We start from the raw sequence: 19,297 nt of genomic DNA, 5'->3' as shown, positions 1-19,297 counted from the left end.
AAATGGGAATCTGTCTGCGGGGGCCAACAGCTGACCTTTGACCTCAGCGTTTGGGAAACCATGACAGCTGCCGCTAACATGACTCTACTGCACCAAGGGATAGTCTGAGCCAGTAACAGCTGAGCAAAGACTGAAATGTAAACTTTCCCGGATTGTGTAGGACTTCAAGAAACTTCCTCCTTGTTAACTTGGGACTCATATTTCAGCGTCTCAAGAGACCTGCATAAATGAGTTGTATGTTTTTTCCCATGTTTATTTGTTTGTCACAAGGATATCTCAAAAACCTATGGACCAACTTTTTAGGACAAACGGGCCTTTAAGGAGATGGATTTTAGAGCTGCAGCTAATGATGTGTTCATTATCAAATCATTTAGTCTATAAAATATTAAAAAATAATGAAAAATGCCTGTCACAAGTTCCCAGAGCCCAAGGGGACGTCTTTGAATTGTTTATTTTGTCTGACCAACCATCTAAAACTAAAAAGGTATTCAAATTACAATGATATAAAAACAGTACATTCTTGCAATTTAGCTCGCTAAATGGCTTAAATTTGAGCACAGAATAATATTCTAAGCTCAAAGGTCTACCTTCAGAGCTCTCAACAACATTTCATGGTTGACTATGGTATTTGTACGGATTAAACACGAAGCATAAAAAACAAATGAAAATATAAGTTAATTTGAGTCAGGCTAGCAGTTTCCTCCTGTTTCCGGTCTTTATGCTATACTAAGCTAACTGGATAACTAACTAAGAGGATACAAATGTGAATTAAGGACACTTCTTGAATTGGAAAGGAAGAAATAAGAGCATCAAACCTAAAATGTAAGTTGAATTCAAATCCAAAATACAGTAGTAAAAACAAAAGCATACAATTTGCATCCTTGCCTCCCTCAGCCTCATTTGGAGATGAGACTACTTCTGAGTCTCTGAAATAAATCAGCTCCATTTCACTTGGATCAGTATCGTTTTAAGATCCTGCCAATCACACTCAAGTCATCCAAAATGTTCACTCAGTCTCAGGTGGCTGCATTACAGATCAGCCAGGCCACTCACACCTGCCCTTTCGGCTGTCCTAAATTGGAGTTCATTTTCTCTTTCAGTTTTCTCCTTTTCCTCTCTGTGATACAGTGATTGACGTTGAGGGAGCTCCTGCCTCGCCCAGTTAACAGTCAGCATGCGTTCAGTGAGAGAGCAGATGAAATGAAAAGCACTTGATTGTCTGGAGGCGTTTTTCCGCAGTGTCTGTTCGAGAGCCTGCAGAGCTCAGTCCTCAAAACCAGGTCAAAACGTGCTATGAAAGTAGAGGCTGTTTTATTTCTACAAGGCTTCCGGCTACTTCCTGCTTGGTAAAGACAACAGTGCCATGGCCCGGCAGGTCGGCATATGGAAAGACAGACTTCAGCGACAAATGGGTTGAAGAGCACTATGGGACTGAGACCAAAGCGTCACAGTTTGAGATTTGGAAATGGAGGGGTTACAATTGACAGTTTGCGCCTTAGTTTCTGTTGATAATGGTGGCAGATTTACCACTCAAAATTCTTAGTAATTTTTGAAACAATGAGTCCTTGATTTCAGGCATAGGTAGAAAAAGTAATTGGCTGATGGTTCAGTTGACTGAAAACTCAGTCTACAGTATAGATTACAATTTTTCAGCTTATTTCATCTTATTTATTTTAAAGTGAAGGCCCTGTAAAAATATGCACATGATGGCTACATACATGATATTTTCCAGGCAAAAAGTTAGCATAACTTCACCTGATGATGATTTACGTAGAAGACATGGAAATAAGGATCATGGAAAGGCTCACCGTTGTTCTTATCTTGCTGAGTAGAGCTAGTTAGCCGTAGTATTAAAAATAAAAATGTTTGTAACAGATCCCTGTTTGGATGCTTATTATGAAAAAACTTAGAAAAGCAACACAGAGATTAGATTTACATCTAATCTAAGTGTTGTTTTTCGTACTATCAAATGTATGTTTCACTTTTACAAGAGAAAAGGTTTTAATAATGAGGACTAACTGAGGTGTTTGAGTTTTTGCTCAACAATTCTCCACTTATATTAATGTAACGCAACTTCAAGCTTGTTCAGGGACAGTCGAAATTAAAGCATCATGTAACATTAGTGTACTAAAGAGGATGGTGTAATGTTTGCAATGGGCTACGGAGGATTTGTTGAGGTGGTGGGGGGTTTAGGATGTCCCTGTTATTTGGGAGCAGTAATCATCTCAGTAATTAAACCGAGTGGGAACACGTGCATGGCATGAATAATTCACCAGCAGCTCCAGGGCCATTCTGCATGTTTCATTTTCTCTCTGTGGCCAAGTGAACTAGCCAATCCGTCACAGGAAAGTGAGGATGTCACAGAGGCGTCAGAGCCAATTTGGATTAAAGCCCCCACTAGGAAGTGGGAAGTGCAAGGAAAGGAGGAGGTAGGTGTAATGTCACTGCTAAGCTCTTAAAGCTGCCGCAAAGGAAAAGTATTCCTCTTCAAGCTAATTAAAAAACACATATCAACAAAATGTTCCATCATTTCCACGGCAAAGATAGATTTTGAGTTCTCATAACCTACTTTCAAAAAGCTGCATTACCTCTAATAGAAAAGTGCCCTGCTCTTTCTCAGAGCTTCTGGGTTAAGTACTTTCTCTGGTGTCTCTTTAGGCTCATTTGGTTACAAACTGTACACAGGCGTAAACCGATTGTGAGGTTGACTTCTGGGGAAAGAAAACCCCAAACAAACAAACAGAAACAAAAAAACACGCTTCCACTGAAGCCATCCATTGAAAGAAAGTGGAAATTAATGTAATTTTGCACAGCTTGATTTGTGATTTTGTTTCCCCCTACAGTATCAGTAACCAGATACTGTAACATGAAAGGTTGCGGTTGTTTACACGCACTGCTGCAGCCCTCAGAGAATACAGTTTGAAGCGGGCGACTTGATGATATTTACCATCTTCGGAGACTTTCTGTTGTTAAAAATTAAGCTCTTACATCTTCCAACACGCTGGAAGAGTCAAGATTTGGCCAGATTGTGATACTCCTCCGTGTTTAACAAGGTCCCATATGAAACCATCTTCCACAAGCAGAACCTAAGTGGCTGGTGCATTATTCATCGCTTATATCTGCCGTCATCAATAATGCAGAACAACTCGTTAACTATCCACACAAAAAAAGCGATGAAACTCAGATAATAATAATGAGGGCTTTTGAAAGTTGCCACAGTTTCTTCATGTGAGAAACAGAGTCCTTATTTGACAGACACCTGAGACAGCACAGCAGGAAATGGGGCAGAAGTGACCTATTCTTGTCATCGCTGAATTTGCCTGGTGAGGGCGGCAGCGTCTGCAGATGAGTCGCCTACCTGCTGATCTAGTTTGGATGTGTCAAATAGATGGTCAAAAAGAACCTTTTAAGTACAGAGTGAAATAAAGAGTGTTGATACTGCTAAATCTATGTAAGAGAAAGAGGAAGGTGTGTTTTTCTAAAGGTCCTATCAGGTCATTCAGTCAGGTGTCAGATACTTTGATACTCTTTCACTAGAGCACATTGGTTGGTATCTATTTAGTAAAAAGGTGGCCTTGGTGGCCTGGGGAACAGCAGTGTTTCACGACCGGCCGGGGGATCATTTCCTGTCATCTCGCTGGTGTTAGCTGTCTAATAAAGGCATAAAACTCCCTCAAAAATAATTCAAAAAGGATGTTTCTGCAACTTTTTGGATTTAACATTTAAGCTTTACACCTTAGCTACAAATGATACATTCCTCATCTTCTTTTCTGATGCTTCATCGATGAAGCTTCTTCCAGAAATCCTCTGGATGTTTTTCATCTCCATGTGCAAATAGGATACAAGTTGATTTGTTGACAGTGTTAGCCATAGGACTTCTGGGTCAGACTCCAGGCCAGCAGTTTTCATTAACTACTCTACAAGTGTGTGTAGAGTGAGTGGAATAGCTAAATGTTTCAAATCACAAGTGTTTTCAATTACCATAGTTGATTAGACCTCTAGTCATGTGGAAGCTGTTTTGTTCCGACTTGATTTGGTTCAAACAAAGTCATACAAAATGGAGGATAAACAATAAAAAAAGGAAAGAGTCACCAAACTCTATGTGCCAAAAATAAATAAAGGTGTAAGTTGTCTTGCACTAACAGATGCAACAGACACCCTTTTGGTCATTATTTTCAGAATCCATTTTCATGCTTACACTGTGGTCACTTTTATAAAAAAATAAATAAAAAAATAAGAGCTGAAAATCTTGTTTTGTTTTTTGCTTATATGACAAGTAAATATTTGGTTTAACCATAATTTTCAGTATTGTTGCTATGGTTACCTGCAGTCTAATATATGGTGAGTTGAGGACAGATTAGACAGGAACAATGTTTTCTGTTACTATGGTGTATCAGACTATAAAAAAAGAAGTAATTTTAAAGCACTTTTTTCACTTTTCAAGTCTGTCGATTTGCTTCGAATTTAACTCAGCCAATAACATTGTATCTTTCTCCAGTGAAACTCTGTTCATATCTGACGTCTTGGTTGTCTTTAAGGCAGCGACACTGAGAACAGACTGAGGATAATTACATCAGTTCCTCTTCAAAGTGTGTAACTGTATCATCAAAATCAATCAAAACAATGACGTTGATTATGATTATGCTGATGATAATTATGATGCCGACGATGATGAAAACAGGGTCACTGCAGGCTTTAACCTGTCCAGATCATCTGCTGTCCAGATTTCAGGTTGAGCTCACTTATGCAACTGGTGTCCTCATTTAATGTGGGCTGACTGTGTTAGGGCAACCAGATATAACAGAAGCATAATAAATTATTCTGTTTTAAAATGTAGCAAAGCTCCTAAACATTTGACAATTTCTTTTGGTTTGGACTCATTTATGTACAGAAAAGAAAAAGAAAAAAACATCTTCTTTCTTTCTTTCCCAGTCGGGCCACAAAAGAAAATTGACACAGTGGAGTTTTAAGGCATTTATCTCTCTCCAGTTCCACGCCTGGAGTAAGTAAATATTCAGCTGGTCTGTCTTCCCACCCAGAAAAGTTATGTCAAAAACATGTCAAAACAAAAATACTTTCAGTGCATAAGCCAATGTTTCCTGTGCGGACCCAAGACGCAGACTGGGTATACAATAATCTGTTTAGTATCTCGTCAAACTCATTTACCCCAGTGATGAAACATTCAGCATCAGCTCTGCCTCTGTTTCCTGCTCAGTCTCTGTCTCACTTCCTCTCTTTGGGCATTCTGGGTCATTCTGTCGCTCTCATTTTCCTGTTCTTTATCTCCCTCTTTCATTAACATTAACACAGCTAATCTCTTTACATGGCAGCTCGAGGGGTAAATATCACCGTTTGTAATGGAGCTGCATCAAACTAAACGGCTTTGAGACATCCAAGCCCCCCCACTGTGAAATGTCATTTTCTATAGACCTCAGTCCTGCCTTTGTCCTCCGTCTCATCCCCATATCAGTGAATCACAGTCTGCTATCATGAACAATCGAGCAACCGTGTCTTCTATCTGCACAGAATCCCTTACAGCAACGTACTTAAAGATTTAGTCCACGTTATTGCCGCAGGCCGCTGGGCCACTATTGACTCATCATACACTAGCTGAAAACAAATATGTAGGACTTGGGGGAAGCACAGGAGGACACTCTGACTGTCTTCCCTCACAAGAAACCCTGAATACAACAATACAAGTACAGTTGGGTGAAATGGCCAATAATCTGTATCATGATCTTTTTACCTTAGAGCAAATGTATCAATTTACAGACATTATGAATATGTCAACATCTTTATTTACCAATGGCATTAAACTACAATTTCGACCAACCAATTATCCCACAGTCCAGTCAAAAAAGTCCAGAATCCTATATTGTTCATATTGTAATTAATCAGGACAAATATATCAGAAATGAACCGACATTTACCCAAGAAAAGTGATATCTTGCATTGATGTATAAAAAAAGAGATATTGTTATTTCTTGAGGTAAATGTGACACTTAATTGTCATAGTACAGTAGATGATATTATTTATTTTTCTATTATCTAGGTTTAAACATATAATTTTTAATTATTAACAGATGTGGTGGTTCCCACCACAAGTCGGTTTATCAGAGCTGCCTGCTTCACATGGAAACAACGGTCCTCTGCACCGGCTACCGGTGGCTGCTTGAATCCAATTCAAGACACTGGTACTTGCCTACCGTGCTGCAAATGGCTCAGGCCCATCCTACATCCAGGACCTGGTCAAACCATACACCGCAGCTTGTCCACTATGTTCTGCTACTGCCAATCGGCTTGCTACTCCCTCACTATGAGGGGGGAGGGGTGGGGGGGCCCAGCTACTGCTCTACAAAATCACAACAGTTTGCAGTCCTGGCTCCACAATGGTGGAACGAGCTCCACATCGACATCAGGACAGCAGAAACTCTACACATCTTCCGTCGCAGACTGAAAACTCATCTGCTCACTGCACCTTGGCCCATAAAAATGTATTTAAAAATAATTAATAAAAACCCTTTCTCTATCTCTTATTGTTTCTAAATGTAGCACTTGAAGCAGTTAAACATATTTGATGAAGTTGATGTACTTGCATGATTCTTGCAATTTTTGGATTGTGTGCACATGGCTGAAATGTCGCTTTGGATAAAAGCGTCAGCTAAATAAATGTAATGTAATGATGTCCTGAGTGTCAGTGTGAGTTGAGCAGCCACACAGCGGGACCAACTGTGGATACAATGGATCCAGACTGACAGCCAGTCTCATTACTATTAGGAGACAGGAGTAAAAGCAGGAGAGAAGGACGGGGATCCCGCCATCTGACTTTTCAAGGCTTTTCCTTTGCTCCCTCTGAGCTCAGGCAGAGCTACAGGTAGCTCATCCAGAAACTAATCAACTGCTGCTGACAACATCGTCCTCAATATCGAGACGAGACTTTAAATATTCGTCCCAGTACCTGCTCTGTCTGTCCTCATTAGCCTGCTTTTTGGGGCATCTTGGATGAGAGCTTGCAGAGCATCCGTCTGTGTTATCTTTGTGTCAGGGTGGGTAGGCCGTCTGTTTATGTCAGGAAGCTTAGGATCAAACACATGGTGACATTAAAGGGGAGCACATGTGCACACTAGAAGTGGAAAATTCCTTAAATCACTTGCGAATTCCTCAAAAGACTCACTTCTACAACCTTTTTCTGCTTGCATGCAGAGCTCAAAGGGAAATTTTCAGGGTCATCTGGGTTAATATCTCCTCCGCTGCCTCTGATTTATCTCTCCTCCGGTGGCAAGAGGGCAAATTACAAATTTTCTGCTACAGTCTGCTACTTATTTTGTGCGCACCCACGCATCTTCTTGTACTTAAGCTTCTATGTGATTAATCACCTTTAATTGCCACTAAACACACTGGGGCGACAGAGCTTGACCAAGATTGCATTAAGGGTCCAATGCGACCTCTTCTGACATCCGTGAAGAGCCGAGGAAGACCACTCACTATGTAGGGATTTAACACTCTGACGATGCCCCTTTACTCTTTTTAATGTGATTTACAGAGATTAACACAGACATGCTGTCACCACATAAAACCTTCTGACACAAATCTGAAGAGGCAGACGAGAGCTGGACGAGTCACACTATGTAGCTCTTAAATTTCTACTCGTCTTCTGTGACTGAAATTGACTTTGGAGACATGAAATTGATTATCATCGTGGTTTAGACACGGTCACGCAGTCCGGGGTGGGGGGGGTAAGAGATAAAACAGTGTTTTTTTATTGCCTGCCTTGACATGCCTTGTTCTGCAAACCCTTCAAGTTATTCAACTTCAGTCTCTTTGGCCCATTATGCAATAACCATCCATTTCTATCAACTAAACTCGACTCTGCTTACATGATTTGGAGTAACAAAGGCATCATATCATTCAGAGACTTGTTTTTGGAAGGCACCTTTGCCGACTTTGAAAGTTTGACCAGCAAATATAACCTGCCTCGAAATAACTTTTTCTGCTATCTCCAAGCTCGCAGTTTTGTTAAGGATCATTGCACTACATTCCCTCACTTGCCCCCTAAGGGCTTGTCAAATATTTTAGAGAAACCAGAAAACCCGACAGGGTCCTCAGATCTGACCCCCCTCCACTTGCCAAAATCAAACACGAGTGGGAGGCTGAACTGGGAGTTCAGTTTCAAGAACTCTGGTGGGAAAAAGCCAAACTGCAGGTTAATTATTCCTCTTCTTGTGCCCGTCTCAATCTTATACAATTTCAAGTCCTCCACAGAATGCAGCAAAATACTTTCCTGGCAGTAGCGAGGCCTGTAATAGATGTGCTTCTACCCTCTCTCATCTAGCGCATACCTTCTGGTCATGCTCAAAATTAACAGGGTTTTGACATGACTTTTTCAAAATCATGCCAGAAGTCCAAAGTACAGACATTGCACCCTGTCCACTCATGGCCATTTTTGGAGTGCCCCTTAACTACCCTGAGTTTACTAAAAAGAAATTGAATGTCCTGTCCTTTGCCTCTCTCATTGCCAGTAGATGCGTCCTCCTACACTGGAAATCGCCTAAGCCTCCAGCAGAAAGCTCCAGGCAGACTGATCTAATGTCACTCCTTAAACTGTAAAAAATCTCATTCTTCTGTAAGTGTGCTAGCTATATACTACATATGCTACGAAACACTAATTCATCTTGCAAAAAGTGGACCAACGGTGGGGGCTGGGGGGGCTGTTAATTCTATTAAACTGTATCTTTTGATAATTTGTTCATCTGTTTGTGTGTCTGTTAGAACACATATAAATATACAAATACGTTATTACTTTAAGATGCTGTGTAAATATGATGCGATGTCCCAATAAAACAAATTTGTTAAAAAGAAAAAAGAAAAGGAGTGAAGCGGGAGTAATGATCTGCAACATTCATTTTAGCACACACACACACACACACACACATACAGACACACATGTACTGTAGAAGAAGGAGGGGAAAGGCTGTAAAGCATCTGGGATGGATTCCTCGTGGGGTCCGGTGTCTTAGAGACCTCTGCTGCTCTGCGCAACATCAAGAGGAATTTGGTTGCCATGGCGGCAGGTGGTTCAACTCTTTCTCCCTATAAAGAGAAAAATGTTTCACAAAGAGAGAGAGAGCACAGTTTGTCCTAGTGTACCAAGACGACGACGATGATGATGCAGATTAAAAACCTTGAAGATCTTGAAGAGATCTTATTGAAAGGATATAAGCGAGAACATTTTTAGCTCTGAAATGTAAATGCTGCAGGTGTGGATTTAAGAAACAAGGTTCAAGTTTCTCTGTGTTGTACTGACTGCATCAACATTAGACAGTGATGAAGTAAAATGCAGCAGCCCAGTCACAAAATCACACGGATCAAACAACCAACAGCTTTGATCACTTTGAGTACAAAGGGAAAAGTAAGATGTGTGTGTTTATGTACATTTGTGCATTTTTTTGTGGTCGTATGAGTTTATGGGTGAGAGCATAAATACAACATGCATTTGAATACTGGATGGTTTTGCATATGGCCAAAGTCAAACCTTAAAGCTGCACTAGCCTTTTTAAAAAAATATAAAATGGATCAAATGACTATGTTTAATTAAAGGTGTCACTCGTAATGACAAACCCAGAGAGAATTATCACAGACTCTGCAGTTTCCCTCATCTCTCAGAGTGTTTTAGTGTCTTTCAGCTCATTGTTTTGATTTTACGGCCCGCAACTTTACTGTGTTGATTTTACTCTCACCGCTCTCATCAACTTCCAGCAGCAGCAGCAGGCAGCTGTTTTCAGCTAAAAAGCTCTAAAAACCCACTGTCCACTACCTGCCCAGCACCAAAACAGCAGAAAGACACAGTTAGTGACTAGCTGGTGAACATAATGGAGCATTTAGCAGCTAAAGAGCCAAATGTGTTTTTTTTCAGGAGTTGGTGAAGACCAAAACAGAGCTAAAAGGAAGTATTGGAGTCTTGTGCCAGAAACACAACTCCAAATGAAAGTTGATGTTGCTCTGTGTCTGCTGGATGTGTAAATAAGCAACTGTTTGCTTATAGGTTCACCATAACAACTTTATAAGGTGATCATATGCCAATGTTACATTTACAACTTGTTGCGCTGCCTTCAAGTGGCCAAAACAAATTAACTGACATTGCTTTAAAGATGCACAGGATGAGTCCAGCTTCTCAAATGTGAAGATTTGCTGCTTTCCTCTATTTTATAGCATTTGAAATTAAATATTTTGGGGTTTTGGACTGTTGAACAGATAAAACAAGCTGTTTGAAAACATCACCTTGGGTTCTTGGAATTATTATTATTATTATTATTTTTTTTACTATTTTCTGACATTTTATAGTTTAAAAACTGTAGTTGCGGCCCTACTTAAGACAACAACATCTTATATTTCAGGTCATTTCAATGTCAGTCAGAGTTCAACAGCCAGTAACGTATAAGAAAATCTGGGGCGTGACCAATCAGATTTCAGAAGAAGCCAGAGCCACCACTTTGGGTACATCCTCGAGTTTCTACACTATACTCTGTGCATTATGCAAAAGTACAAGTGACACATGAGTATATACAGTATATCCGCAGGATATGGAATACAATCTCATTTTTTCCCTGATGAATTATATGAGGAACACCCTGAAGCTCTGAAAGATGCCCATCCTCAACGCTGCCAGCTCCAAGCTCTCAGCCATCTGTTACAGTTCTGTAGGCAGCAGCTTCAGATAACAGGTCAGAAATAAGCAGGTGCCATGATAGAAGCCAAAAACAGGGCTGGACAGGCTGCATTCTGGCACTAATATCCCTGGTACCATCGACTGGTTTCTAAAAATGCTCCTTTGACTCTTTTTTCCCCATTTTGGGTCCAAGAAAGATGAAGCAGAAAAGGTCAGCAACTTCTCGAGCGATGGCAATTTCATGTGAGTGAAATGATCAACCCCCTCTGATTTTTCCATCAATTTTACAATTGCCTCATGCATCTGAGATGACACACTATCTCGCCACCATCTAGAAGAGATGATTGGACTGGAGGTCTGTCAAATGGCTGTTCTGAAGACATACAAGACCAATTCTGGCTGTAAATGATAAGTACAACTTATACACCTGTAGGGAGGCAGTGGTGTATGTGTGTGTGAGTTTCGTGTGCACAAAAACTCAAATGCATTCACCATATTTTTGGAGGAGACACCATCACTACACATCACTCTCCCTGTGTGTGTGTGTGTGTGTGTGTGTGTGTTGGTGAGTACTGAAGAGCGTCTATGTCTAGCTCTACATCCTCCCTCACCACTGGAAGCTGAGAGTGTGGAGGTGAGGGTTACTGCTGCAGAGGTGTAGATAAACTCAGCTCTGCAGCCTTCCTTGCCCACAACAACTCAGTTTCCAAAATAGCCTCTCAATCCACACTAAAGGCCTGCATCTGTGCTTCACTGCTGGTTCTTATTAAAGCATAGCTCCAATATTAGCCGTGCCTAATGATCTCTGGGGCGTCTGTGAGCTGTCAAAGCACAGATGAGAGAACATATATAGAGAGAAGGAATCTGCTGTATGAAAGCTCAGGAGACAAATGGTCAAGAGCTGAAGTTATGGCAGAACAACAACTTGTGCGTCATTTTAAACAGCAGTGCAGATGTGATAGAAGCAGTTTCCTATTGATAAGGGAGGCCTGCTCCTGGTTGTCCACTCGTGAACAGAATTTCAAATAGAGCTGCCTCCTGACAGCTTTGCGCACCAAAGACAGTTCCCAGTTTGGAGACGTGAGCATTTCTCGTCTTTGCCTCATGAAACTGAATGAAATGTGAGCTGGAGGTTTGTCAGGGAGGGAAATTCACCCGCTTACTGTATTGTGCGTTGTAAAGCACTCATTTAAATCCAGTGTGAAAGAAGGAACATTGCTACAGCTCTGTTTATGTACTGGATGCTAAGCGGAGCTGACAAGATAGCGCAAATTATTTTCAAGGCAGACTTGTTGCTCAGCTCAGAGGATGATGAACCGTTGTGAATAAAGGCTACACACACACACACACACACACACACACACACACACACACACACAAGTTTGTTTCACTATCCCCGTAGGGACAGTCATTGACATAATGCTTTCCCTAACCCTAACCTTAACCTAATTGTAACCTGCATCCTAAAACCAAGCCATAACACTCAAAAGCAGTCTCTACCCGTGGGGACCTCAATTTTTGTCCTCACAGTGACCCCATGGGTTATTGTGCATTCAGGTTAAAGTCCCAACAGGGGTATAAGAACATGAAACACACACTAAAACACACACACAGAAAATACGCACTGGTAAACAGTAAGCAAAGATTTTGCAGCTTGATATGGTTTTAGTCACGTACCTTGTGCAGTTTCCACATTGCGCCCAAAGCTTTGACTTCATGTGTGCCGTGTTTCCCTTCTTCCAAACACTGATAACACACAGGCATCTTACACTGCACACAGTACATGCTTAGGTTCTCCAGTTCGTGCTCTGTGCAAGTGGAGATTTTGCGGGGACTCGCGCGGCGACTTATCCGCCCCTGCGCTGGCGGCACCAGGCGATGCTTGGCGAGGGGACCGCGGGGAGGATGGCACCGGAGGCGGCACGGGTCGCAGTAGAAGACATCGCACTGCTCGCACATCACAGTGGCCTCTTTCGGACTCTTCTCGCAGAGCTGGCACTTGAGAGCAGCCGCTTTGCTCTGCTGATACCTGTCCACAACCCCCTCCAGCACCCGGTTCTTGGGGAATCCGCGGAGCCCCCGGTCGTCCAGGATGAGGCTGCGGTGACACTGCGGGCAAGTGATGCAGGAGTTGCGCGGGATCGGGGGTAAAGAGCCGGGCTGCGGTAGCAGGTGCTGTTGCGGAGGAGGCTGTGGGACACTCGGGGGGAAAACCCGCACTCCGTTAGGTGATTTTTGGCAAGGGGTGGTCGGAGCGCTGATGAAGCCCCCGTAGGAACCGTATCCACTGTCCGCCTCACTGTACAAACTCATTTTATCCAAATCCAGATAATCATAGTCGGAGACGCCGGATCCGGAGGCTCGGCTGCTCTGTGGGGACTCAGCATCGGGGGTCTGCACAAGGATATTCCGGGCACAAGCCAGGCAAATGTTGTGGGAGCACGGCAGTATGATGGGCTCCCGGTAAAAAGAGCCGCAAACAGGGCATTTTAACTCTTCCTCCATTTCATCCATGGCTGCTTCTGTGAGGTGAGAGATTCCTCTGTGGACTACAAACACAAACAGGAAAAGTTACAGCAGAGTCTCGGCTGATTAGTCTGCTGCTCTGTTTGTGCGTAAACGGAACTCCAGTCGCGTCCTACTGAGATTCCTGCAAGTGCAACCTTGACCAGAGGAAAGGCATCCGTACCGGGGAGGCAGACTAACCAATAGGCAAACAGTATTAACTCACACTGGGTTACTATTGGACAACCAGTGGATTCCAAACAACCATTGGATAACTCAACTGTCACTTTGGAGAGGGTCCGTTAATGAGCTTTACAGTGAGATACAACAACGTACTGTTTAGTGTCTGTACATTACTGAACTGCTAATACCAACATAATTGTTTAAGGGATTGTAAGGGAAACAATGCAAGACTATCCTTTTAATACAGAACAATTAATAAAATGTAATCATGTAGACATACTATTATATCAAATGCAAATTCGTTATTTCTATGGTTCTATGAAGACAACCAAACCAAAGATAATACTGTGTATTGTTTTAGAAGATGCTCTCTTAAGCCGATTAGTCTTAGTATTTATCCTACTTAAGAATGAACAGCAAAACCACAATGTAAACATATTCAGTTATAAGTACAAGAACTACATTCAAACAGTAACTGAAGTACTGAAGAATTATCAGCAAACGTGGATTATTCTTACTGCTACATTAATGTTGTAGTTGCTTTTTTTAAAACTGATTTATAGTGCTGGGTAGTTAATTAAAAATGCATCATATTTTATAGGCTAGTCACATGTTTGTATGCCAAATCATAATCTGTGCAACTAATGATACTTTTTATTAGCATTTTACAGTATTGATTCATCATTTGATTATGAAATGTCAAAAAAATAATGAAAATGCCTATCGCAAGCTCTCAGAGCCCATGCACATCTTCAAATTGATTGTTTTGTCTGATCAACAATCCAAACCCCCAAAATAATCAAAGAAACTATAATATAAAAGAGAGAAAAGCAGGAAATCTTTATATTTGAGAAGCTGGAGCCAGTGAATGTTTGACATTTTTTGCTTGATAAATTACCTAATGATTTTTTATATTGTTATTAATCTTCTGTCAACAGACTAATTGATCAAGTGACTAACCATGTCAGCATTATATAGCTGTCAAATAAATAAAGTGGCATAAAAAGTACATTTCTTCCCTCTGAAATGTAGTGGAGTGAAATTAGAAAGTAGTATAAAAAGGAAATACTAAAATAAGGTACCAATACTCAAAACTGTACTTAGTTACTTTCCACATCTGATTTTTCTGACTGACATCAAAAGGACAGAATATTTTAAGATTGCTTAAGCCAGGATCTGCACATAAAACCCATGCAGCTTTGCATAGCTGCTGCACAGTATAAACTTGCAGGATTTGTGTTGTTTGTTGAAAAGCTTCTCTTCTCAGCTGCTGAGGAAGCAAAGATCACTCCTGGGAGATTGAAAACATGGAAACTGACACCTTGTGAGATAAGATAAAGCAGCAGCTCTCCACTCCACTCCAAAGAGGTTTTTCTTCAGTATCCAGAGCTATCTCCATTTCTGTGGCCAAATGCCTCGGACATCGCTGAGACATCCATGGCAATGTGAGCTCCCAGTTTTAGCCTTCAGTGGGGCTGTTGATAGGGAAATTAAGTGCAATAATCCTATTTAACAGAATGCTTGTTTCTGGGACCCACAGAGGGCAACGTGAGGCCACTCAGTGTGATCACATTTGCATATTTTGTAAAGCTGTTTGAGAACGAGAAGAGCATTAATATGGAGGTCTTTGTCGAATAAAGATAATCAGTCTGGCATTCAGGAATGTGTCCAGTGCATCAGATGGTAAGCTGGCTGATAAAAATATCAAAGTGTAAATCTTGTTGAGATCAGTAATAATGTTGATTCAAAGCAAACTTATGGAAATCCAAAGATAACATGGATTTATAGCAACACAGCTAAACTATACATTTATATTTATTTATAAAATGATCCTCTTGTAAACATACATATTTCCATTGTCATTAGATATAATAATCATCTAAAAACTCACATTGTGCTCCTGATTTTCACTTCTGTAACACTATCAAAGCATTAGGTGTTTAATTTCCATCAGTGCCTTCTGTGCTAATAATGTTTCTGCTCATAATTCTAAGAAAATATACAACAAATGGCAAGTTTATCCATGTAAATATTTCCCTGGATTTAACCAAATGCAACGTTGATTCAAACCAAATGTTTGTAACAAGACCATCAGCTATTTTTGGATGCATGCTTGCTGACGCCTCCAGCATGATGACATTGTTCTCTTTGTAATCTCCTCGGTTTGGTGCCACACTGCATCTTCCTGTTTGCTGCCTAGCAGACAAGTGGCCAATCCTTCTAAATCTCTATTTCATCTTATTTTCTTTTTTGTGTCAGTGCCAAAAGTCTCCTGCTGCCAGGACACACACGCACACACATCAGGCGGCTCTGAGAGAAAATATTCACAGATTTCTTTTGACTTTTCTGTGATTACATCCCAGAATGCTCCTAAGTCTGTGATTAAGTTAACGTTTTTAAAAAATGATTTATTAATTAGTGAAAATACGGGCAGAGCAACAATACTGATTAAAACAAAAATACAAACAACAAAAAGGAAAGAAAAAAAGCCATTCTTGTTTTTTCATGTGACCTCATGTGCAGTAACATAGAAGAGGCATCATGAGGACAAATGTAAATAGCTGCTGATTAACTGGCGTGTGACAAGGCAACAGCACTGCCCCATGCACACCTTCAGTATGTGGAGAAATCTCTCAAATTTTGAGAGACCTGTTGGTTTGGCGTTGGTTTTCACATGATCCTTCTCTGTATTGTGTCCCATCCTAAGATCACATTTCACTGAAACTTTAAATGTGCAGACATGTCTGCTCAGTTAATCACTACACCTTCAATACCTGGATCTCTTGCACACCAGAGAAAAAAAAAGCCCCATTTTTAGTTATAAGCAGTATTCAATCCACAGTTCATTCGTCCTGCTCAGAGCTCACAAAGTTTATTGGGGTCTGCCCCTCCATCGATAAGGGATGAAGTCTCCTTTGTGTGTTGCACTGAGTCTATTAACTCTTCTCACCACAGACTTCCTCTGCAGCTCCAGAGGCATCGAGACTGCAGGAGCTTACGGCACACAGCTCAGGCTAGATAGGAATCTCTATGGGACGCAGTGGTGATATTGTCAAGATATGAATAGAAGCGGCTGGTGTTTTTGTTACTGAGCTGTGGCTTAAGAAAAGTTGTGGTTTTATAACTCTTTAAAGTAGGAAGTTACTGTAATTTGGGGAGTGGATGGTTATTCTGGGTCCAAAATTACACGGTGAAGCAAACTTGCTTTCTAAACAAGCTTTGAAGTTTCTTTTGTTTTGAGTTAAAGATAAAGAAGTAGAATTGAAATTGCTTTATAGTAAATGAGGACTGTCAGCAGCATCCTGGTTAGAATGAATGTTAATTGGTGGTTTTGCTGAAAAGACATTTATGTCCAGTGTTATTCTAACTTTCTGGAATATCTGTGCATGGCAACTACAGTACGCTCAAAGATTCATGTGTTTATGGTAAATTAACAACAAATCCTCCAGATTTGAAACTGAAATACTTAGTTAATATTTGGGGAAAATAATGGTTACGGTTAATAAAAACGTAAATGGCAATTGCAGTTCCGTGACTGGAAGGCAAACTCCAGTCTCCTGCATGTTGGACTTGCTACACACCCATCCACCACCCCGACCTACACACCTTTACTTTTTGCCTCGCTACATAAGAGCACTCTACTTCCTGGCACTAAATGTTGGCATTGGACGTCCCTTGGGATATTGGGCTATTTATATAGTGCATTTGCAGTTGACAAAGTTCATGGCTTTATCTAACCTTCAGAAACTACAGAATCAAACTTCACTGCCTAAAGATCACTTGCACATTCACCTCCAGTTACCTTTCCTTATGCAACAGTCCTCACATGATCACCATCTGCTATTATGGTTCTTTGTTGCAGAATGAGCACCTTGGGTGACAAATGCCCAAAGTCACTCTGCTGACTTCCTGACATCTCAGTGCAATGCAGCATCTCCTACAACCTCACATGAACTCATGTTTATGGATTCAGTACCATCTGTGCCCTTCACAGTGACCTGAAAAATACGTATTTCTGATGCAGTATTTGTAAATTAGGCCTTCAGGGAGAAACTGGAAATGATGCCTCATATTTATGATTATTATTTCTAAATTCAATATGCTCCAGAATTAATGACAGTAAACACAACATTGAGATGTTTTTTCTGTGGTTATTAAAGTGCAATTTTGGTCTCAAGATAAATATCCTAAAGAAGAAGTGGGAAAGTAAGGAGTGTGAAAATAAAACAGAGGCTTTACAAACATAGCCTGTAGGAAAAATGCAAAGTTACACAGGCCACGTGGGCGTTTTGCATTAGGCTGCCCGCTGACCTTAATTTATGGAGATTATAGAAACATTTTACAGCTCTTTGTGTGTATTAGTTAAGAAAACTTGGCAAACATCAACACGTGGGGTGGAAATTTCAATTTGTAAATAAGATTATTCAGATTTTCAGTCTATGGATTTAACCTTTTCACTTTACTGCTCTGATACAAATTGAATAAAAAGAAAATCATGGATCATACAGTTTAGGTTCACATTAATTTGTTTGTTCTTTTGGAGAATGCCCAAACACATTTTTAATGCTTGCTGTCAAGACATGCAGCATTACTGATATCAGGGAAAGATTGATCCAGTGAAACCACTACATTTTTGCCTGTTTGTTCACCTTTTTGCATGCTGAGTTTAAATATTGCATGTCTGTGCAGGGAATCAGCACAAGAGGAATGCCATAATGATGTGTTTCTTAGCCACTGATTTGGATTGGCTCTTTGCCTCTCAGCGTCATGTTGTCAGTGAAAATACAAAGGCCAAAGCAGCTGAAACTGCAGCTGAAATACATTTAAGTGCTCTGGTATGTGCTTGATGGTTATTTGTCTCTGCCTGCTTGCTGCACACAGCCTTCCTATAAGAGGGGCCAGGGTCAGCGTTATTGTGAATTTCCACAAAAACAAGCAATCGACAATGCACTGCTGCATTGCTAATGGAGAGCAACATTAGCAAAACTGCCATAGTAATTTTACTGTATGTGTTGGCTTTCTGAAAATACATGTGAGCCTCCATGTGCAGCATCACTTTCCACGCCTCCCGTGCAAACCGTCGGGCTCTGCAGGGAATCTGGGCCGCAATTAATAGCCTAATGATTTTTTATTCTAAGTGGGATGGGGATTTGCTACTAAACCCAGCTCTCCTGTTGCACAGGGGACTCACAGAATGTTCTCCTAACCCAAAGAAACCAGAGGATTAGGCGCAGAATGTAGAATATTGATTCTTTATCTTTAAACATGCAATCACTCAAATGTAGGTGAGGTCCTGTGGGCTAAAGCATACAAATGAAGTAAGTGACATGTAGTTTGAGATTAGTTGAGCCACGCAGAAATAAATGTGTCTGTAGGGATCATTTATTTTAATATATAGTTGTGTAGTTAAACAAGGCTTCAGAGAAGAGTGTGGAGCCCTTTTTATTGACCAGATACACATTTCCTCCTCTCCTCCAAGGAATGACTGATGTAATACTCTGACTAACCCAGAAATGCCAAGAAAGTTAAGAGTTATGGTGTCGGGCAATGTACAAATGGATTCCCAGATGGATATCATATTGTTTTCCCTCTTCTCTTTATGTGATTTTAACTTTGGCCAGCACCAGCAACATTTTCGACAATACAATTGCAATGTGCTTCACAAGCCTCAGTCCATACATTCAGTTCTTCTCCCAACCCCCACCCAGCATCCAGCAGGGAGTCCCCGCTAAAGGAATCAGCTCCTGTTACTGCAGGCTTTGTTACTGGCCTGAGGACTCCTTTGTTTACCTCCGATTTAGTGAAAACAGAACAGGTGCAGAAAAATGGAGCACAAGAATACACAAAAATGACTGTATGATGTTACAGCCAATCCTAGAGTTTATTTTTCATGAGAGGAAAGATGCCATTAACTAGAGGAGGTACCGTATGCTGCTTTTACAA

The 19,297-nt window shown here is 40.9% G+C and overlaps 1 protein-coding gene across 2 annotated transcripts in view; it reads right to left on the bottom strand.

Moving 5' to 3' along the window:
- trim9 (tripartite motif containing 9) overlaps positions 1 to 13,569 on the bottom strand; it is a 42,605-nt gene extending 29,036 nt beyond the window's left edge. Inside the window, exon 1 of one of the 2 annotated variants that reach the window (XM_044166727.1) lies at positions 12,344 to 13,569. In XM_044166727.1, the coding sequence (XP_044022662.1) occupies positions 12,344 to 13,180 (837 nt within the window). In that variant the 5' untranslated portion in view covers positions 13,181 to 13,569. The remainder of the gene's footprint in view (positions 1 to 12,343) is intronic. The other variant, XM_044166726.1, reaches the window with a different exon arrangement.
- Positions 13,570 to 19,297: the final 5,728 nt, after the last annotated feature.

This window comes from Siniperca chuatsi, linkage group LG15 (assembly GCF_020085105.1).
Source record: "Siniperca chuatsi isolate FFG_IHB_CAS linkage group LG15, ASM2008510v1, whole genome shotgun sequence".
Classification (NCBI taxonomy): Eukaryota; Metazoa; Chordata; class Actinopteri; order Centrarchiformes; family Sinipercidae; genus Siniperca; species Siniperca chuatsi.
The sequence above is the reverse complement of the archived record's forward strand: the minus strand, read 5'-3'. Positions and strand labels throughout refer to the sequence as shown.